Source organism: Leuciscus leuciscus (assembly GCF_965113295.1).
Source record: "Leuciscus leuciscus genome assembly, chromosome: 1".
Taxonomy (NCBI): Eukaryota; Metazoa; Chordata; class Actinopteri; order Cypriniformes; family Leuciscidae; genus Leuciscus; species Leuciscus leuciscus.
Window position 1 is genome coordinate 30,817,099 of NC_138725.1, and position 22,818 is coordinate 30,839,916.

A 22,818-nucleotide genomic window follows, 5' to 3' on the forward strand; every position below is an offset into this window, starting at 1 on the left:
AGGAATGTTGTTTTAACCGTGGAAAGACATCAGTACACACCTTTTTTTCAAGTTCAAATCCTCCAACGTTAATCTACTAACTCTCCTAACTACTTTGTCGGACAAAAATGGCGTATTCGGCGGATTATTATTGGTCAGATTGCCTGTCAATCAAACTCCCTGCGAAGAGTCAATTCTGCCCAGGAGCAATTTGATGATGATCCTAGCATTTTCCAGCATGATGGACCACATGTCACAAGGCAGGAGTGATAATTGGGGAACTCATGGACAGCAAATGGCTGAGTGCCATTTGTATTCATTTATTCGTAAATATTCGTTTCTCTAAATACCCGGCAATGTGTAAATGTGGCCTTAATGAACATGAACATCCAGATAAATACACTGGAAGTGTCAAATTGGTCATGAAGAGTCTTTATTTTGTCTTACTCGTACAATTTTACAGGGTAATACAATGGAGAGACCAGACGCTGACTGTGTCTCTTTGCTGGGGTGATATAGTGTCTGTGATGAAGGGATAAAGGGGAATAGGTGAGCTTGAGAACTCTGGTAAGTGTAAAGGTCATTGCACACGGAGTCAGAAATTCTCATCCAAAATTTTCGCACGTAAAAAAAAAAAAAAATCGATCTCACGTTATGTCAATCACGCTTGCACACTGTCTACGAAACTTTCGTCCGTAATAAAAAAATTCGGATCGGGTTTGATTTTCAGCGTTTCGCATCCACAGCCAGCATTTTGAGAGGTTTTTTAACACGTGAACCGCTTCTCTCCTGTGTGCAAGTACTTGTGTGAGCCTTAAGATTTCGTTCTCGTGAAAAACACTTGCCACACATTTTACAGATGAAACGTTTCTCTCCAGTGTGAAGTCTCATGTGAGTGTTGAGGTTACTTTTACAACTGAAACTCTTTCCACAGTGAGGACATATAAAACTGTTCTCTCCTGAGTGAATCTTCAAGTGGCAATTAAGGGCTGCTTTACGTGTGAAACTCTTTGCACACTGATCACATGTGAACTTTTTTTTTTTTATAATAAACGGTTTCTCTCTAGTGTGAAGTCTCATGTGGGAATTAAGGGTGCTGTTATGTGCAAAACTCTGTCCACAATGAGAGCAAGTATAAGGCTTTTCTCCAGTGTGAATTCTCGTGTGGGAATTAAGACCGCTTTTATGTGCAAAACTCTGTCCACAATGAGAGCAAGTATAAGGCTTTTCTCCAGTGTGAATTCTTATGTGCTCTTTAAGTGTCGTTTTATATGCAAAACTCAGTTCACAATGAGAGCAAGTATAAGGCTTTTCTCCAGTGTGAATTCTCATGTGGTCTTTAAGTGTCGTTGTATATGCAAAACTCTGTTCACAATGAGAGCAAGTATAAGGCTTTTCTCCAGTGTGAATTCTCATGTGGACATTAAGGTTGCTTTTATGTGCAAAACTCTGTCCACAATGAGAGCAAGTATAAGGCTTTTCTCCAGTGTGAATTCTCATGTGGTCTTTAAGTGTCGTTTTATTTGCAAAACTCTGTTCACAATGAGAGCAAGTATAAGGCTTTTCTCCAGTGTGAATTCTCGTGTGGTCTTTAAGGTTGCTTTTATGTGCAAAACTCTGTCCACAATGAGAGCAAGTATAAGGCTTTTCTCCAGTGTGAATTTTCATGTGGTCTTTAAGGTTTTGTTTTTGAGCAAAACTCCTTCCACATGGGTGACAGATGAAAGGACTCTCTCCAGTGTGAATTCTCATGTGGACATTAAGACCGCTTTTATGTGCAAAACTCTGTCCACAATGAGAGCAAGTATAAGGATTTTCTCCAGTGTGAATTCTCATGTGGACTTTAAGTGTTGCTTTATATGCAAAACTCTGTTCACAATGAGAGCAAGTATAAGGCTTTTCTCCAGTGTGAATTCTCGTGTGGGAATTAAGACCGCTTTTATATGCAAAACTCTGTCCACAATGAGAGCAAGTATAAGGCTTTTCTCCAGTGTGAATTCTCATGTGGTCTTTAAGGGTTTGTTTTTGAGCAAAACTCCTTCCACATGGTTGACAGGTGAAAGGACTCTCTCCAGTGTGAATTCTCATGTGGACATTAAGGTTGCTTTTATGTGAAAAACTCTGTTCACAATGAGAGCAAGTATAAGGCTTTTCTCCAGTGTGAATTCTCATGTGGACTTTAAGTGTTGCTTTATATGCAAAACTCTGTTCACAATGAGAGCAAGTATAAGGCTTTTCTCCAGTGTGAATTCTCATGTGGACTTTAAGTGTCGTTTTATATGCAAAACTCTGTTCACAATGAGAGCAAGTATAAGGCTTTTCTCCACTGTGAAGTCTCATGATTGATTTCTCTTCAGTCTTGAAATCATGATGTTCATCTTGCATATTATTCAGTTCTTGACTCTCCTCTTTCAGTGGCATCAGGTCTAAAGCAAAAAAAGACAAATACAAGTTAACACCAGTTTAATGGCAACACACAGCTGACAACCTCACAGCTTAACTAATTGATGACTAACTGGGAAAATGTCTGCATGCGTTTACGATAATTCACAAACATTGTGGCAGCAAACTAGCCTGGTTGACACCAGACCATTCTCAATTGTAACTGAGTGTGGGTCTGGGGAAGGTTCATTCACAGCCCCTTTCCAAAGGGGCATCACCAACGGACGTCGCTCAAATGCCTCTGGGCGTAACTGGATAGACCTAAAACCAATCAGAGCTATCGTCATTGTGTAAAGCTCGCCTCAAAGTTTGTGATTGGTGCCTCGATTTTGAAAGATTGGAAATGGGCTTGAATGCGCTCTTGGGCAGACTTGCAGAGCAAATCAAAATTTGCCGGAAGTTAGTCAGGGTTTTCCCAGGCTGGCAGCAAACTATCCCAGATGGGTGAAATGGGACTCGGTAGCCTGATTTGGACATACACTGCAGCTGGTGGTTAATGATAAATCCCCTTTAAAAGGGGATATGTATTGATAGTAGAAACATTAATCAGCAATGTTGCTATTGGCTGCTTACCATGGCCAAAGAGCGCGCACAGTTTTTCTCCGAGCAGAGCAGAGCAAGAGCTAATAGCCGAAGTTTATGTATGACAGCAAGTCCAGGATGAGTGTCGAAGAACCAAACAATCCAAGATCATGCAAAATCGTAAACAATCAAATCCAGCTAACTGAGTTAGCGACGTACAAAGAACGGACCCCAGAACCCTTGAGATCCGAGATATAAATACTAGCAGAAAATGGCAGCGATTGCGCCAGTGTTGGAAACCTTAAAATGTACAACCACCATCATGTCAATATAAAAGGACATGTCAACTTCCAACATTTACCCCAGTGGGTGCAAAGATACTGCAGGGGGGACGCAGGAGATCAGCAGAAAAAAGGGGGGAAAAAACAGCCGTTGCAAAGACGTTCAAGTGCGTGAATAGCGGTTAGGTTAGCGCTTTGTAATAATAATAATAAAGCAACATTGAACGGCAATTACACTAAATCGTTCTTCTTCAGACCTTTGACTTGTCACAGTTAGAACAAGCCTAACACAGAAGTTGCTCGCCATAGAAAAGCACCTCTTCAGCGGACCGAAACTCAAGCTGCTATTGTGAACACGCTGCTCCGCTGCTGTGCGTGTTCCGGTGAGAAGACGAACAAGAGTTCGTGAGCTGAGTTCGTGACGTGACGTGATGCAACACTTTTGTTTTTGACCCCATTTTTCATGAGCTGAACTCAAAGATCTAAGACTTTTTCTATGTACACAAAAGGCCTATTTCTCTCAATTATTGTTCACAAATCTGTGACTAGACGCGATAGATGCGAATTTGGCGTTCTATTCGCGTTTGGTGTGAACGCAGCAAAATGAACAGGCTGCGATGTCAAGATTGCAATGCTGGAATGTGTGTGTGTGTGTGTGTGTGTGTGTGTCAGAGAGAGAGAGAGAGAGAGGCACGGGCGCGATCGAATAGTGGAAACATAAAAACATACTCCGTCATTTTGTTCATACAGGACATCATTAGGCCTGTCGCGATAGTCAATAAATCAATTAATCGCACAATAAAAAAAAAGAGCTCGATAATTTTTCCGGCCGTGATAATTCCATTTGCATGCTTGTTTGTTTTCCTCGTCTCTCTCTCTCTCTCTCTACCAAAGAGACTGGATGACCACTCTCGGTTCCTTAGCGTATATTAGGAGGAGTGTGAACACTCTTGTCAGTTGCATGGTCTCTGTGTGGGGAGGCGGCGCTTGTTAGTCACATGGTCTTTGTATGGGAAAGCAGGACTGCTTGCGGTGACTGCCGGGAGAGAGAAGATGCTAGTTGTGAGTAAAAAAAAAAGAGAAAAAAGATGGAATTGGTTTCAAAGCCAAACGCGATCCAGCGAGCCCGATCTCATGATGCGTATCTATACCACGAATGTTATTTCTCGTGCCATTTATACGCCCAAACTAGTTTTTGCGTGCATATGATACGCACTTTATGGCGTGTAATACGCATGCACTCCTCACCCCTAATCCTAACGAAGTATTTTCAGTGCGTAGCATATACACGCAATAAAGTGCGTCTCCGTTTCCCGACAGTACACAATCACTCGGCCGTTTAGTCGACAAAGTAACAGGAGGACAGTGCAAAATGGTGTGATATGGCCTGTTGAGGCTTTTTAAAATTTGTTTACAAAGGTCCTAACAGGCAGTTTTGCCTGTTGTGGAATGCATCACTATTTATGTCTGAGCCTAATGTTTAATATTTTTTGAAGTGCAATTTTGTTTACATCCATTTTATTTATTGTTTTTGGTATTTATTCAAGTTAATTTTTTTGTTAACAGACACTGAGAGTCCATTGCTTTTATTGTTTTTGGTTGTTTTGTTCATTTTTTGTGGATATTTAAAATGTTTTCCGTTTTCAATGTTTAATATTCTTTAGAAATAAAAGTTTATAGATCTTTGAAAAGATGTACCTGCATTATTATGCCATTATCATTATATTAGATGAAAATGGTCTCAGAACGACAATATTATCGTTTATCGCAATAATTTCTTGGACAATTTATCGTCCAGCAAAATTTGTTATTGTGACAGGCCTAGACATCATTAAAACTGCAAAAAGTGTTTAGCCTACTTATATTTGTGTAAAACACAACACTGTGCTTTTGTCAAACTGTAAACTGTCAATTGTCAAGTTCACGCGCGTGATCATAGGTAACTAAGCAACAGTGTACAACTCGACAATCGACTACTGTGGACTTCGACCGAAAACAGGAAATAGTCAGATTCACCGTGTTCACTCTGAAGGAATCACTCACATGACCTGTGCACTTGTAATGACACATCAAGGATGTTAAGAGGCTAAAAGCAGGTTTAAAACTTGCCCCATTGAAGTCAACAGGGTGCACATTTTAAAAAGAGGATAACACGGTGTAGGCAACACCGATTGTTGTCATTGTTTTCTGTACTGACAGCACTCCAAATGTACAAAAAAATTAGCTCAATGTTAAAATTGACCGGAGTTCTCCTTTAATTTAAGTGAACAGTGTTGCCAGATTGGGTGGGTTTTGATTTCGATTGTGCAGGTAAAAAAAGGGTTTAGGCGGGTGTAGGGGTGTGCCGGTTTCAGAATTGGTGATGACGGTTATGACGTGACATAACCGTCGTAACATAACCGTCGTCGTCGGGGGGGGGGGGGGGGGGGGGGGCGTTTCGTTCGGTATAAAATTAATATTTGTGTAGTGTTCAATGTTGTTATCAATAGAGATATGCGGATGGGGTATTAGTTCATCCGCAACCGCATCACAAAACTCATCACAAAACTCATCATCCGCACCAACGTTTTTTGACCAGATTTCAAAGCCGCACCGCCCGCCATCCGCTGAGTGTTGTGCAGTCTATGAACGATGCAATGCTCTGCTGATGCGAGCCCCAAGAAATCCCTTGTCTGTTCTAGAAAGGATGCAGCAAAGATATTTAATGCTTATGTATGAGGCATAGGCCTACGCTGAGTTTCATTCATTTACGATGAGATGCGCTCTATTTCAACTTCACAATGCAATGCAAGTGAACGCGGCGCATCGGAGCCTCGATGACACGGTTATTATATTGTCTACTATTTTTATTTATTAAATACATGCAATTGGTTGATGAAACATTTATTAAAATTAAGATACAATTTGTACAAAACGCAAATCGCTTTAAAGAAAGGCTTTCTACAAAGCAAAAGTTAATGAAGTGGTAAAAATCATGTCTGACGATTTATAAAACAAAACTTCATTAAGTGGTAAAAACCATGTCTCCCGATTGCAAATGTTCATTGCTAATGTTTATTATTGCAAATGTTTTTCATTTGTTTAATAAATCTCATAATGATACATCACATCACTATCACAGCTTTTATTTCTATCTCAAATGATTGGCGGTCGGTCAAAGGGTAGGCTACTTGGCAAAGAATCAAATACAGTTGGAAACAATGTAGACCATTAATAACACAGACTGTTAACAATTGTTTTTAATTAGTATCTAAACATTCTCTATGCTAAAAAAATTTTGTAAAAAATATTTTAATAACACGGTTTTGGCGGTTATAGAGTTGTAATGACGGTGTTCAACTATAACCGTCGGTCTCACGGTTATATACTAACCGTCACACCCCTAGGCGGGTGGACAAAATTTGAGCTGGTTTGGGGTCAGTTCGGCGTTTTTTGTCTAATTTGTCTAAAAGTCTAATTGGTATTTATTGGTAATAAACAAAACTAAAATGTAAATGTAATCCATAAAATCAGTCATCATGACATTACTAAACACACATGCCCATGCAGAGTCAGTTGGTGTTGACGTCGCCGACGAGCGCGCGCTTTCAGCCAATCAGAGATCAGCAGGCAGACGCAATTTAGCGCGATAACTTGTAGCATTCAAGTGATTGCTAATGCCAAAGTGGCATAGAGTGACATAGTGAGCAACTCTGAAAAAGTGGATTACACATGTGGTGGGAGATGACTCGATGGCTCTTAATAAATATCACTAACTCTGAGAGCACAGTTGAATGACTTCACAATTGAACATGTCGAATTGAAATCGAATATGGGACGACTCCTGTCCATGCATGTGCACACTAGCCTATAACCTGACATCTGCAACTTTTACACCGTCCAGACTGCACTCTACTTGTCTCTGACAGCTGCTGAAAAGGTTTGAATCAACGATGAATCAGTGTTGACAGCTAAATTCTGCGTTATGTTTCGCAATGTGTACATCCGAGGGTTAAAGTCATTGGTTAATTCATTGATTGCCGTTTTGACAGTGTCCACCTGGACATTTTAGTCATATTTGCTAATTCACCTTAATTATTGCCTTGTTTCGATCCGTTTTCCTGGGAATTTTTTTTATTTTTTATTTTATCATCGTTATGTTTTAAGGAGAAAAAAAATGGTGCTTAACCTTGAATGACATGGCAATACAATTATATCACATTATTTTTAACAGTGACCGAGAGAGACCGAGTGTGTCCGAGAGCTTGTTTAACAGTGCGCGAGCCTAACTGTGACTGTGAGAGATGAAGTGGTGCAAATCGAATGCTTATATCCTGATTAAAGGATGTGCTTCAACAGCAGCTGATGCCGACATCTATTACTGTGGTTAAAGTTTTCTATGTTTTCTATTTTCTATATTCTATATAAACAGGGTTTCTGCAGGTTTCAGTAAGTCAAATTTAAGACCTTTTTAAGACATTTTAAGACCATAAAGATTGAAATTTAAGACCTACACGACGCATTATTCAAGTTAGATAGATAGTTACCTCGGGATCATTAGAGTATCTATCTATCTATCTATCTATCTATCTATCTATCTATCTATCTATCTATCTATCTATCTATCTATCTATCTATCCAGGACTGTCACATGATCTGTGGTGCGTTTGCGGCATTCAGAAAAGTTGAGATTTTTTTTCATCTCGTTGCGCCTGGTAAAAAAAATTTGCGCGTCGCTTCAATTATGAGCGCGCTTGCTGCACGCCTACATTTGAACAAACTTGAGCTCGCAAAAGACGCGATATGTGAACGGCCTCTGGCGAGCTAGCTCATATCAAGCCACGAGCTATTGGTAGCACGCAAGCGACGTGTTGGAGACCCATGCTCTAGGGCTCCGCTTTGTAGGCTACAACTCCATACATTTTTGCTACTTTGTAATAACTTTCTGTGGCCAGCATTTCTGGAAATGAACGAGGGTAAACACTTTTTTAGACCTGATTAAATGAAATTTAAGACCTAGGATGAAAATCTGGCCGTTTTTAAGACTTTTTAAGGCCTTAAAGTTAAAGGAGGAGAGGAGACACATGCACATCGCTAGAGGATAGATGTCCTAATACTAATACTAAGACCCAATACTTCGAACGTCAACAAGAAGTGGCATCACCCAACATCGTTTAGAGCACCTTAAGAAAGCAGATTGTTCAAAAATATATACGTTCAGGGCCAATAGCAAAACATAACCTCTAAGTATATCTGCATAAGCCCACACTGGCTCTGTCTAATTTTAATACAAGTGAAACTGCCTAAAAAACAAGCTTTTTTTTTTAGAAACATTTGGATTGTGGGCTTGTTGTCTTTTGCTAACAGCAGTGATCTCATGTCAAATGAAATGACTGACTTGTTTAGGGTTTAATATAAAATGGATGTCAATACGTCAAAATAATAATTGTAACTATTTTCATGATTTGCCAATATAAATCTTTTTTTCACCAACAAACTTGATTGTTTTTAAGTGTATTATTGTAATAATGGCCACCTTTCATAAAATGTTAACATTATCATTAATATTACTGTTTTTGGTTTCAATCTTTGGTTTAGTGAATGGTACTTGATGGGGCTGTGGTGATAGTTAAAGGGATACTTCATCAAAAATGAACGTTCTCTCATCATTTACTCACTCACACCATCCCAGATGTAAATGATTTCCTTTCAACATAGAGATTCATAATCCATATAAATAATCTATCTAGTCCATATAATGCAAGTGTACAGGTCCTCTAAAGTTCATGCGGAAACACTTTATTTCCATTTGTCATTCCATGTGATCTCAACAAACATGTCTGTCCACATGAGAAGACCCGCTCCACATCAAATAAAACCGCTTTAATTAGGACACTCATATGACATTCTTCATAAATATCATTCATTTCTGTGGATCATTTAAATAAGGACGGAATGAAACTAACCTTTTTGTTCCTCAGTATCTTCATGTTTCACGCTGAACACTTCTTCAATCTTTATGTCTTCACTCTCCTCTTTAATAAACGCCATCTTTATAATAGTGTCACGTGGATCTCAGATGTTTCTCCAGGAGTTTTCCTGTGTGTTTGGACAATTTATCATGTTTAAGATGAGAATAATTAACAGAAAGAAAAATAAATCAGTCTAGTTCAGTAGTTCAGTGCACTGGTGACATGGACATCTTGGATGACATGGAGTGAGTAAATTATCAGGAAATTTTATTTGAAAGTTAACTAACGTTAATCCTTTAAATAAACGGATTAGACAAAAATCACCTAAAACAAGCACTAAACAATTATAAAATAATAACTTATACAGACAATTCATATTTTGATTTGTAGATTTAACATGATTATTGTTAGAAACCATTTGCGATTTGTTCATAAAATGTATCATCATTATTAATATATATATATATTGGTTTCGTTTTATTTTTACACTTTTGAGCGGCAGGATTCGTCAGCGCGCGGTGATTCAAGCGCTTTGAATCAGTGAGTCATTTGGCAAAGCATTAGATTCAATTGACTCCATTTCTCCATCACTAACCAAAACCGAATTCGTGTTTACGATAAAATGATATAGTGCGCGAGATGAGATCGTTACTCTTACTTTTCTGTTATGTGAATCCGCTTTACTCACAAAAAAAAAAAAAAAACCTGAATATTAAGCATATTACAAAGCTATGTTCAATAAGACATGGTCACATACCTTTTGTAAAAATTACCAAATCAACGTGTATCGATGTAAACACTTTAAATGCGTAAAACCACAAACCTTTCTTCAGTCTAATCACAACAGTTGCAGGGGCACGGCGCAGGTTTATGATGTCATATAGCCAGACCAAAATAAAAGTCTGTCTTCTTCTTCTTCTTTGTTTTTAACGGCGATTGGCAACCAGCTTTTGGGGCATTTCAGCCCGTTTATATACTGTCTATGATTTCAGCCACCCTCTGCAATTTTTTTTTTTTTTGTGCAGGGTGTTAGGGGAAGACTCATGAATATTCATTAGGGAACTCATCCCTGATTGGCTCGCCGACTCCAACGTTCTGAGAAGCCACGGGATATCGCTGCGTGTCACCAGAGGTGGGGGGACATTTCCGAGAGGGATTGTGATTGACCTACACGATTAATTTAAGTGGATTAGCGTGAAAATCACGAACCCCAATATAGGCTACCAGAAATCATGTAATTGTAGCAAACCATGAATAATTATTATGTTACGGTAGTCTTTTCTCTCTGTTTTGCATGCGTCATCATTATTATAATTTATTGATTTTTGGCTCTTGCCACAGTGTACTTAACCTGAATTAGCTCTGGTATGGTAGGCAACACCATTAGTAAAATGTAACACAAAATATACGTTTTTTTTTCTTCTTTCTTTATGATACAGGGAATAATCTTAGTTTCGTTTTTATTTTGTTACCATAAGATCTGTGGACATCACTGGGTTTTAATTTGAGGTATAAAAACCTGACGATACATACGTGACATAGCCTCAGTGGTGGAATGTAACGAAGTACAAATACTTTGTTATTTTACTTAAGGATTTTTTTTTTTACTTAAGTAGAATCAATCGAGGTCTCTGAGATGTACGTGTGCTATCAGGCCTATATTTACATTCATATGGACATATTATGGTAGTTATTTACCTGTGTGTCATTAGTGTATTTTGTATTATTGATGTTTTATCCATGTCACGTTGTGAAAAATGACAGTATTGTCTTTTACTTCGAGCTCCTGACTCAAATAATGTGTTTCTAACACTCAGAATAAAGTGAGATGATCTGCTGATGATCCTGAATGGCTTGTTGAATGAGTGTTGATAGTCTGAGCCTGAGGCTCATCAATATTAACAGATCTCCTGAAAACACTCTTTATTTCATGACAACAGTTCCTGTTTTCACCTCATTTATTATGCTGATGTCTTCAGATCTCCTGTAAATGGCCACTTAAAGCTCATTTCATTGGTGTCAGCAGACTGAGGGGATTTGGCTACTAGATGTAGGGGAGAGCGGGGCACAAACTAATGCTTTTTTACTTTCTCAGTTTGCGTAAATCTACTTAGGGTTCATATTATTTATTTTTCCCACATTAATTTCCCACATGTCTAGTACAATTATGTGGTTTTGTTTTATTAATACAGTGTATACAGTGCCCTCCACAATTAATGGCACCCCTGGTAAATATGATCAAAACTGGCAGTAAAAAATAAATCTGCAACGTTTATCCTTTTGATCTTTCATTTAAAAAATGTGCAAAATTCTAACCTTTCATTGAAGTAAAATAATTGAAAGTGGGGGGAAATCACATTATGAAATAAATGTTTTTCTCCAAAACACATTGGCCACAATTATTGGCACCCTTAGAATTTTTTTTAAGTAAAATATCTCTGAAGTATATTCCCATTAATATTTACCTTTTTTAGCACACCAGGGGGACTAGGAACATGAAACTGTCCAGCTATGACTTCGTGTTTCACAGGAGTTTAAATATGAGGAAACACAAAGGCCAAATCCCCATAATCATCCATCACAATGAGTAAAACCACAGAATATAGTTCTGATGTTCAGCGAAAGATTGTTGGCCATCACAAAATAGAAAGTGGCTGTAAGACAATAGCTAAAGAATTGAAAATCCCCATTTTGACCATCAGGGCAATAATTAAGAAGTTATAATCAACTAAATATGTTATGAATCTGCCAGGAAGAGGACGTGTGTCTATATTATCTTAATGGACAGTGAGGATAATGGTTTGAGTGGCCAAAGACTCTCCAAGGGTCACAGATGGAGAATTGCAGAGATTAGTTGAGTCTTGGGGGTCAGAAAGCCAAAAAAAAAAAAAAAAAAAAAAAAAAACCTACATCCCCACATGTTGTTTGGGAGGGTTTCAAGAAAAATGCTCCTCGCTCCTCCAGAAACAAACTCCAGCAAATTTAATTGTCAGACACGACTGGATCTTCAGACGGCACAGGCTTCTTTGGTCATATGAAATTTAAAAAAGAGCTTTTTGCCAGCAAACACGCTAGATGGGTTTGGTGCACACAAGGATAAAAAGTACACCATGTGTACAATTTAATATACCATTGGATCTTTAATGTTGTGGGCATATTTTTCTGCTGGAGGTCCTGGACTTCTTATTCAGATACATGGCATCGTGGATTCTATCAAATATCAACAGATAAAAAATCCAAACCGGGTGGCTTCTGCTAGAAGTCTTATAATGGGCCGTGGTTGGATCTTCCATTAAGACAACGATCCAAAACAAACATCAAAATCAACACAAAAATGTGTTAGGGAGCACAAAATGAAGTATCTGCCATGACCATCCCAGTTCCCTGACCTGAAGAGTGGGCTGAACTGAAGAGAAGAAGCACAAACATGGATCTGGGAATCTGAAGGATCTGGAGAGATTCTGTATGGAGGAAACTGCATGAAAAGAGGTGTATCCGGACCAGTATACTCCTGTATACACTGCTGGAATTCGGAAGAATCCAGGAGTATACTGGCCAGATAGCTCAAATTCCATGGGTCTGTATATATCCGTATACATCCGAAATGATACCAAATCGGATGTATGTTGTGGACGTATACTTCCGTGCTACAGCCATTTGTTGCCATGGCAAGTAATCCCTCAAAGGTTTTTTCAAGAGAACATTTTCACACCTTTGTGCACCTTTTGGCCTCCCCCCCTATTGGTCCTTTTCTTTTAAAACCACTCCCATTACCCAGACTACTATTGGAGGACAGGACACATTGAAAACCCAGGAAAGTGATTTGATTGGTTCCTTTTAGAACATAGCCCACTCTAGGCCTTATCGCACAGTGATTTGATTGGTTATAGACCAGCTATGCAGATATTGCTCAGTATACACTAAACCCCCCCTTACCCCAATTTTAATACATTAAAATATAATTTTAAAAACACACAAAGAACAATGAGAAAGTCTGACATTTTTATTAAGGTAAATAAAACATTCCAAAGAGCATTATAAACAAGCATTAAAAAGGAATGGGGGAACAAAAATATTTGAAGGGATGAAAATGTAAAGGAACAAAAACAAATATAACATGAACATTCCAAAGAACATTATAAACATACATTAAAATGAATGGGGAAAAAGAAATGTGAACAAAGGTGTAAAGGAATAAAATACAAAACATGGAGATAAGCAACATGCACATCAAAAAGGAACAAATATACAAAGTATATAATATAAAACAAGATCAATAAATAAGAAATATAGAAATTAAAGTGTATATAAAATATATGTAAATATTCATTTTTCAAACTGCCATGATGCACTGGTGGTGTGACGTAGCGTGGGTCAGCCTCTAGTCTGGTTTGTAGTACCTGGCAGAGAGCAGATAACTCTATGGTTCTGTTTGGTGGAGACCTCACCATCCACACTGGCCTTCCATCAACAATAGCATCTTCATCAGACACCAGTTCTATTGTTGCAGTCTTCCACAGTTCCCTTTCTGTGTTTGTTTGTACAACACTGGACCTGGTCTCCAGCAACTGCAAAACATGACAGTAATTTAACCACTAAAACAGAGAGGAGGACAGTTACATTCTAAAAAAAAAAAAAAAAAAACCTGCTTAACCAGTTTCTTAACTTACCCGTCTCTTTCGTTGACGGTTCTTTGCAGTGTTCTTCATAGTGTTTCTTTTCTGGGCCTTTTCAGGCTGAGCCAAAGAATACTTCCTCCGCAAAGTCTCAAAATACGTCTTGCAACCTGTTGAATAAATCATAAATAAATGTAATGCCAATAAAACTAAGTAAAACAGAGGACATTAAAATGATTACAACATCTTTAAGATTACCTTTTACACATTCAGGGACAACGTCTGTAAAAGTTGTCCTTAATTCTTTGAAGAGATGAGTGGTCACAGCCAGGTTATGTGATGAATTTATTCTGGGGGAAAAAGCTGCAGGCATCATTAATGAAATTCAGTTTTGGTATTTCAAATCCATATAGTAGTAGATTAAACTAACATTTACAGTATACAATACGCAGTCTTACGCGGTTTGTGGATCGTATTTGTGTTCTCTGAATTATGGAGGCGCCTTACAGATTCCTGTAAAGTTTGAAATTAAAAAGCGTTTAAGTGGATTCACAATCTGCAAGAACCACAAAACTGAATTTTCAGTTTGAATAAGTTGGCCATCACAGTAAACATAAGAGACAAAACATATCAGTTCATAAATCTTCAAGATGTCACGCAGCGCCTCTGATATCTTTCCGGTTCGTGCCGCCTTCTGCCTATACAAGGCAACCAGTGCAGGTGTATGTTGGTCAAGCACAGCAGAGAACTGGTTCCGTATGTTGACGTTTGTGATGCGTTGGAACTCAGCACAAAGCTACAAAAACAAAAACAAACAAAAATAATTATATAAAAAGACTAATACTCGATTTGCAATAGAAAACACATTTGTGATGCAACATGTTCTGTTAAAATACATTGTTGAGCAACATGGTCACATGCAAAGTGATAGTTCTTACACACAGTGAATAGTGGCATTTGCTGTTCCATTTGAATGTGATACATATTCAAAATTTGGCATAGAAATATGTGTGAAGAGTGGCAGAAAAGAGAAGTGAGTCTGTTTTACCTGTGATTCAATCCGAAGAGCCGGCCATTTCCCCAATAAGTCCTTCACCTGCACAGATAAAAATATCAATATGAAACCAGTCAAATTATGCAATCAACCTCTTTACAAATTAATGATACAAAATTTCAAGTGAATGTAACTTACCGATAAAGTTGCTCTCTGGTGACAATGTAGGTCTGCACATGCACACAAAAACAGACAGCAATATGTTTAATTTTTAAGAGACGTTTGATTGATGCTAATGAATTAGCTGCTAGGCTCCAAATAAAATAAATGGTGAAAAATAGTTACAGCCTAAATTAACATTTGAGTCACCTTGATTTTGGGGAATGCTCACTGCACTCCTTCCACTTAAACCTATAATGAAAAGACGTTTGTAAAGGTTTAATAAAAACTTGCATAGTTCATTCGGTAAATATTATGTCCATAACCTTAACTTTGTTTGAGTAAAAGCTAACGTTACTGCTAACTTTAGCCACTAGCTCATTTGGGTGCATGTAGATAACATCGCAACATGACATCATGACTTTGCGTAAACATACACGCCACTTTCAAGTCAAAAGTGGCGTGTTATCTATACGCATTTTGAGCTATCCGCGTGTATGTTCACGCCGAAACGAACCGTCATCTTCCGCGTGTATGTCTACGCCGTTAAATGTCCGAGCGAAACGGAGCAAAATGTACGTGAAATAATCATGTTGGTCCCCTTTGGAAAACGTGTAGATGTCACAGTTTAACAGCCTCAGACGTGAATCTTACACGTACCATTATCCCCGGACGTTTGCTAATCCTACCCCTAAATCTAATCATAACCATTTCTTAAAACTATTGGCTACAATTATAAAGAAAAACAACAGACAGACAAGTATAATCACAATAATGATCACTGTGATTGAGCTGAAGCCTGTTTCTCAAAATGTATTCTATTATGCAGGTATGCATTGACAAACCCTATTTTTGTGTTTACGTTTATATTATCGGGTTTCATGTTTAAGTCAAGTGTATGGAGTTACTGCGTTTTCTCCATCTCTGTGCTTTTGTTTTCTTTGCTTTTTCTTTCCTTGTCCTTTTTTTTTTTTTTTGCTTTTCTGCCTTTCTCCCGAACTGAGTGTCACTGTGATTGAGCTGAAGCTGGCGTGACGGCCTGTTTTATCAAAATATATTCTCTTATGCAGACCCACTCCGGCGCTCTCCTGTCGTTTTTGCACTGAATACACAACACAACGCAGACAGAAGCATAAGGTTACACTAGCAGCTACCGGACGAAAACAGTGGATTATTGCACGTATGATAAATTACTCCTGAAGTGTAACAAACCCGCATAAACAAGCTTCGTAGCTCACAGAATCTGACAAGTGTGTGTGTCACCACTGATGCTTGGTTAACGGTGCGAACGATTGTTTTCTCCGCGTTTACTTTGTAGATCTGCAGATCTTGCACTCATTCATTTGTGAAATGCAAGTGAGCCTCCAGTGACAAGTTGTTAAATTGATCGGGGCAGAGACTTCAAACAGAAAGCACAAAGCCTTTCTTTAAAGTGAATTTCGTTTTGCATTAATTTGTATTTTAATAAATATATCTATATAGAAACGTCTACTTTTAAACAAACAATTCAAAACAAAAGAAAACAGCTCTCTGCTTATGTACGTTAAAGGACAAGTTCGTTATTTTACACTTAAAGCCCTGTTTACAGATAATTTCTGATGAAATCGAATGGTTAAGATTAAAATTTGGACAAATGCTGCTGTCCTGAGAATTTTAGGTTTCTTTCGCTTCTCCCCCCCCACCTACAGAATGGCTGCATATGGGCACTGGAATAATCCTTCCAAAAAACGCATTAAACTTTCGTTTACAAAGACGTGAAACTCACCGAGTGGTCAGGGGTGTTCACTGATATGCTCACACAAAAATCGCTGCAAAAGATGCTTTCCAACAGGTTTTATCGTAGTTTTTGTCCAAGTTTTTTTTTTTTTGTGTGTGTTTGACAAAAACTACGATAAAACCTGTAGGAAAGCCTCTTTTGCAGCGATTTTTGTGTGAGCATATCAGTGAACACCCCTGACCACTCGGTGAGTTTCCGTATATGGTATAGGCAACTTTTTTTTTTGTCACGGTCCATAACTCTTTCTGGATACCGGCCGGCTATGCTAATATCTTATAAACAGGCTTTTGCGGTGCCTCTAAAATGGCCGCCGTTACCCACAATGCACCGTTCCATAACATCTACGCCCGAGCTCTATATTATTATTTTATTTTTATTATTAATTCTTTATTTCAGACCCATGGGTCCATATAAATAACTTACAACATCCATAGACAAAAAACAACATACATAGTTTAAAATACATACAAGCTTTCTCTCCAATGCTTCCAGAAACAAGAAAAATACCTTGTTTCACTCAACACAATATTGTTTAAGTCTCTTATGATACTATTTTTAGAATCATTCATCCGACATATGAAACTATACATATACTTCCTCAAGACAGCATTCAACGTGAGTATATTATTAGCCACAAACATTTGACTTGCACTTGACCACCTTGGGACCTTCAGTAAAATTCTAAGAGCATCATTATATGCCACCTGTAACTTTCTCATCTTTGCTTTAGAATATTTACACCACAGGTGGGCTGTATAGAAAGAAGCACAGTATGCTCTAAATAGAGTTATTTTCACATCGTCTGAACACATAGAAAACTTACGAGCCAGCATATTGGCTTGCCCATACAATTTACAGCACTGGCGCTGCACATCATCATCATCATTTAAATCATCTTTAATGATGTGGCCCAGGTACTTTACTTTAGTTACTACATTTAAAACTTTATCATCTAAATATAAAGAAGGAAAGTTAATCTTTTGGTCCTCTTGGGTTTTAACAATCATGATTACACTCTTTTTAATATTAAATTTTATGTCATGCTGCTTACCATACTTTGAGCAAATTCGAAGCAATTGTTGTAGGCCTACACTATATGGAGACATAATGACAACATCATCCGCATACATCAAATGATTAAAAATGCTATCACCTATCAGACATCCAGTCTTACAGTCATTTAGCTCCACAGAAAGACCATCCATGTAGAGATTAAACAGAAAGGGTGACAATAACCCACCCTGCCGAACCCCATTTGTCATATAGAACGGTTCCGAAACGGAATTACCCCATTGTACTTTTAAGGTTTGATGTATATACCAAAAGAGTAAAATTCTTATAATATAAGAGGGAACTGCTCTTTCTTGTAATTTAAAAAAAAGCTTAGAATGGTTTATTCGATCAAACGCCTTGGAAGCATCTAAAAAACACATGAAAACTGTGGAATTATGAGTATTATACTTACTAACTACTTCTTTTAATGAATATATGCATAGATCAGTGCCAAGCTTACTTTTAAAACCAAATTGGTTATCCGTAGTTATTAAATATTCTTTGATCCTATCCATGAGGATTTGCTCAAATATTTTAGAAAGCACACTTGCCAATGCAATAGGCCTGTAGTTTTCTGTCGCAGTTATTTTACCAGTTTTATCCTTAATAACAGGCAATAGTAATACTGTTATCATGGAATCAGGTAACACAGCATGAGATAAAAAACCTGAAAAACACAAAGCAAGTAATACAGTAACCCTTGAACTAGCGTGTTTCAAATGTTCAGCTGTTATTCGATCAGGACCACATGCTTTATTCACCGCAAGTTTATCAATTGCGAACTTAACCTCATCAGGTGTAATAATCATATCTTCTTCATTCGACACATGACCAACTTCAAATTCTTTCCTCGCAACACAATTAAAAAGAGCTTCATAATGTTTTCTCCACAAGTTAACAATATTCTCGGTTCCAACAGCCCCATCAATACAAGTCGGCAGTGGTATTTTTCTGTTGTTGATAGCCTTAACTTCTTTCCAAAAGTCATAGCCATTATTTTGCTGCAGGTACGCCCGAGCTCTATAGGAACCATAAATAAATTATTGTGATTATACTCGTCTGTCTGTTGTTTTTCTTTATAATTGTTGCCTAGGTAGTTTTAAAAAATGGTTATGGTTAGGTTTAGGGGTAGGATTCGTGGCTCAAACTATCTTTTAATGCCATATTGTTCATAAAAATGCAATTTTTCTACATATCTGTCCATTACGTTTTATCATTTTAATATTGTCCATAAAATGGGTATGTTTAGGTGTGGGAAGATTAACCCCAGTGACGGGTAGGTTTAGGGACTTTTAGGGAGTTGGGGTAGGTCATATACATTATCTATAATGTAACGTTAAAGGGACATTGTGTAGGAATTTCTCCCATCTAGTGGTGAAATTGTATTTTGCATTCAAACGAATAATGCTCTCCAGCGCCTCACTTTTTCAAATGCGCGTTGCATCTACGGTAGCCGTTATGTACCTAAAAGCTATGACAGGATGTCTTATAATAGCACTTCGAGTTTTTCTTCGGGTGAACATGTTTGTTATTTAAAACAAACTGAAACTTGAAACAACGAAAAAAAGAATGTTACAGTATGAACTACTGACTGTCAAAAACATTAACTATGGTAATTAGTAGTAATGCCTTCTTTACTCGTTATATTTTTTGAAGTATGTGCATTGTTAGATATCATCATCATCAGAGCCTTCTCTAACGTTACTTTACTCAATAGCTGCTATTCATCAAAGAGCCTGTTTAACTTTTAACTATAAATGTTCGACTGTCTATATAATAAAGTACACAACCAAGCAATGAAAAAAAAGCTTGTAATTAAGACTGTAACATTGACTTACCTGTCGAGAAGAAAGCAGGCAACTTCAGGGTCTCTTTTGAAAGCTTTCTCCTGCATTAGCTATCCTGACAGTAACCCTTGTTTTTGTTATCTCCGGTCACGTTTCCTTTTACGATCTATTTTGGACTTTTTCGACGACGAGGACTCCTTATCCTGTGACTCATATGTATGTATGAATGAACGGTGTATAAATAACCGTGCAGTGCCAGTGCAGCCTTTTAAACTTGCCGCGGCAGTGACAAGCGCCTCTCACTGCTCTGCTCCTCCGCTTCTGCTGGCTTCAGTCACGTGACGCTGGCTCTGAACGAAACGCGTTGTGGAAACGCGTTGGCCTAACTACTTTTTGTCCCTCTCTGCTATTATAGTTTTTCAAGATGGCGGAACTACATGGAAGCCTCCGTGGACTTACCCGTCCCATGTATATAAAGATAATAAATTCTTCGTTTACGAGAATTAGTCTGAACATTGGCATAGGTATTTGTACACCATTGAGGGCATATTTATGAATAAAAATATAGATTTTAGATAATAAAATACCTAAAAAGCTACACATTGTCCCTTTAAGTCAACGGCGTTGATAAACACGCTGAAAAGCGATTATGCGTGTTGATAGCACGCCAAAAATGGAAATCGAATTGGCGTGTCATACATACGCCATTTCATGAGATCAGTCTGAACATCACATTGAACTTGCCAGAGCAGGGCGCTTAACACAAACAGCAGCAACACACTCAAAAACAGAAGGACTATCGCTTGCTGAAAAGAGTTATTGACTAACGTTAACATTATTGCCCTGCCACGACATTAACAGTAACGTTACACAGGATATTATCTGTCACTAGCAGGCGGACTGACGGCAATCGCGCCCGCGGCACCGCGCTTGCAACTTAAAAATAGCCTCGTCTAACAGTCAAATATCACGTGTAATATGATATTCTTACAATATTACAAAAAGCAAAGTAGTTTTGAAGTGTTTTGGTTTACTTACAAGTTGTTTCATGCTGGATACCACGTCGCTCGAGAGGGTAGCCATCTTGGATAGATTTTTCAGGTAACGTCAGCTGCACGTCATGACGTCATATCACGTGATCGACAGTACACTTTAAAATAGTGAGTAAACCAGCGGTGTTCACTCAGAAATGCTGAGGCACACACACAAATATACATAATTGTTCATAGACATTAATAGTTTAAAGGTGGATTAGCTCAGCAAGAGATTTTAACTGTGGTGACCTCAGTCTTCAATTCAGTGGAGTAGAAAAGCTCAGGTTCCTTCTACCTTTTTAATATCAAGTCACCTTTATTTATACAGCGCTTTTTACAATACAGATTGTTTCAAAGTAGCTTTACAGAGATAACAGGAAAATAATGCAAGAAAGTTTGTTTTCTAGAAGAAAATAGCTTCACAGTCCAGCTTAAGTCAGTTCAGTGGTGATTAATTTTGTTGTATAAATAAATAAATAAATAAATTTAAATGTGTATATATAGCCACTTTGGAGAAAACCGTGATATCATCATCCAGCTCAGTTCAGATCTCATATAATAGTGTCAACGCAGGCAGATCAATAATATTGTTGAATATTAAATTAAATGTCCCCAACTAAGCAAGCTAAAAGCCAATTGTGAAAAAGGTGACAAATGTTGTTGTCTGCAATTTGTAAAACTTCACAATAAAATTTGAGATATTCTGAAATGTTTGGTTCATTTTTCTTTATTTGTTCCATTAAATGTATTGCTGGGAAAAAATTTATCGCGTTTAATCGCATCCAAAATAAAAGTTTGTGTTTGCATAATATATGTGTGTGTACTGTGTATAATTATTTTGTATGTATAAATACACACATATGCATGTATTTATTTAAGAAATAAACATGCATATGTGTGTATTTATACATACAAAATAATTATACACAGTACACACACATATATTATGCAAACACAAACATTTATTTTGGATGCGATTAATTTTTTTCCAGCACTAATTAAATTCCTTTGTTTATTTCATTAAATATTCAGATGTTTTTGTGAACGTATATGTTCAGACTGGGTGTTTATTTTGTCCTGTTTTTATAAAAAATATTTGATTAAGAGACTTTTTTTCATGCAGTGGTTTTAAGGCCCTGACACAGGCGACGTGAGCCAACCCTAGAGTCGGCTTTAGTCATTGCTAGTTCTTTGACGTCGGTTTTGTGTTTCAGGGCCTTAAGAATTTATTTATTTTTCTGTACAAAAAGATTGTTTGCTGTAGCCTAACCTAATAGTCCAGAGATAATTCAATCCTGAAGTCCTCCCTGGCCACCCCACCCTCTGAGAACAGCCAGCACTTTGTTAAGGCCAATTTATACTTCTGCGTCGGGTGCGCGTAGAAGGTACGGCGTAGCATACGCATTGACGTGTACCATACGTCGTACCCTTCGCCGTACCCTGACGCGCACCTCCTCAAAAATGTAACTACGCGTCGCGGCGACGCGGACCGCAAGATCTGTGATTGGTCGGCTGGATAGCATCGCGTTTCCTCCCACGCATTTCCGGAATGATCTTCTGCACTCTGCACCGCCCGCCTGCCATTTTTAAATTCCGAAGATCAGTGAAGAGCCATAGAAATAGACCAAGTGACCGAGAGATTGCTTGAAGAAGTGCGGAAGTACAGCCATCTGTTTGACTCCTTCAGTCGCCATTGCTCGTAGAAACCTAAACTCAAAATAGCCGCGAGGAATGTAAACACAGTGGAACTGGAACATTAAAACCCACCCGCGCCAACTAGCGTTTCGGCGGTGTAACTGCAGAGCAACACAGACATTCGCAGAAGTATAAATGCTCACGACGGCGTCGCCTACGTGCGTAGCCTACGACGTACACTACGGCGTACACTCGACGCAGAAGTATAAATTGGCCTTTAGTGTCAGTCATTAACATATGAAAGGTCTTCACACCTAACAGTTGTCAGTCCTCTCACACCCAGCAGTGTTTCAGCTGTATATGTCCGTGAAATTTCACGGATTCCTGTATATGTCCGCATATGTGAGGTTTCCGGGTCTATCTGGAAATATACTGTTCCATGTTACTCTGATCCGCTTTTTCCCACATACATCCGGCAAACATCAAATTACACAGGAGTTTACCATGCCCGTATTTTGCCGGATTTGAGTCTTTTCATGCAGTGATGGTCTCTGATCTCTTGTCAGGTGTTCTCCAAACTCATTAGAT

At 38.1% G+C, this 22,818-nt stretch overlaps 1 protein-coding gene and 1 long non-coding RNA gene across 5 annotated transcripts in view; both read right to left on the bottom strand.

Moving 5' to 3' along the window:
- Nucleotides 1-1,610: 1,610 nt before the first annotated feature.
- On the bottom strand, nt 1,611-10,093 carry LOC309506475. Of its 3 annotated transcripts, none has more exons than XR_014208783.1 (3): nt 9,999-10,093; nt 9,170-9,302; nt 1,611-2,405 (listed from the first exon to the last, which is right to left on the bottom strand). It is a non-coding gene; the product is annotated as an uncharacterized lncRNA (long non-coding RNA). The 3 variants fall into 3 exon arrangements; XR_014208784.1 differs by having other exon boundaries at nt 9,933-10,051; XR_014208785.1 differs by having other exon boundaries at nt 9,995-10,032.
- A 3,070-nt stretch (nt 10,094-13,163) lies between these two features.
- The window catches only part of LOC309477956 (uncharacterized protein), a 52,703-nt gene continuing 43,048 nt past the window's right edge, over nt 13,164-22,818 (bottom strand). The window contains exons 1-8 of one of the 2 annotated variants that reach the window (XR_014198717.1): nt 20,600-20,677; nt 15,155-15,196; nt 14,984-15,015; nt 14,840-14,887; nt 14,250-14,587; nt 14,050-14,154; nt 13,846-13,961; nt 13,164-13,743 (exon numbers count right to left, since the gene is read on the bottom strand). Coding sequence is in view for 1 of the 2 variants with exons in the window: in XM_082141486.1 (XP_081997612.1) it covers nt 14,282-14,587; nt 14,840-14,887; nt 14,984-15,015; nt 15,155-15,196 (428 nt within the window). In the remaining variant the exon portion in view is untranslated. Of the gene's footprint in view, nt 13,744-13,845; nt 13,962-14,049; nt 14,155-14,249; nt 14,588-14,839; nt 14,888-14,983; nt 15,016-15,154; nt 15,197-20,599; nt 20,678-22,818 lie in introns of those variants that run through there. The other variant, XM_082141486.1, reaches the window with a different exon arrangement.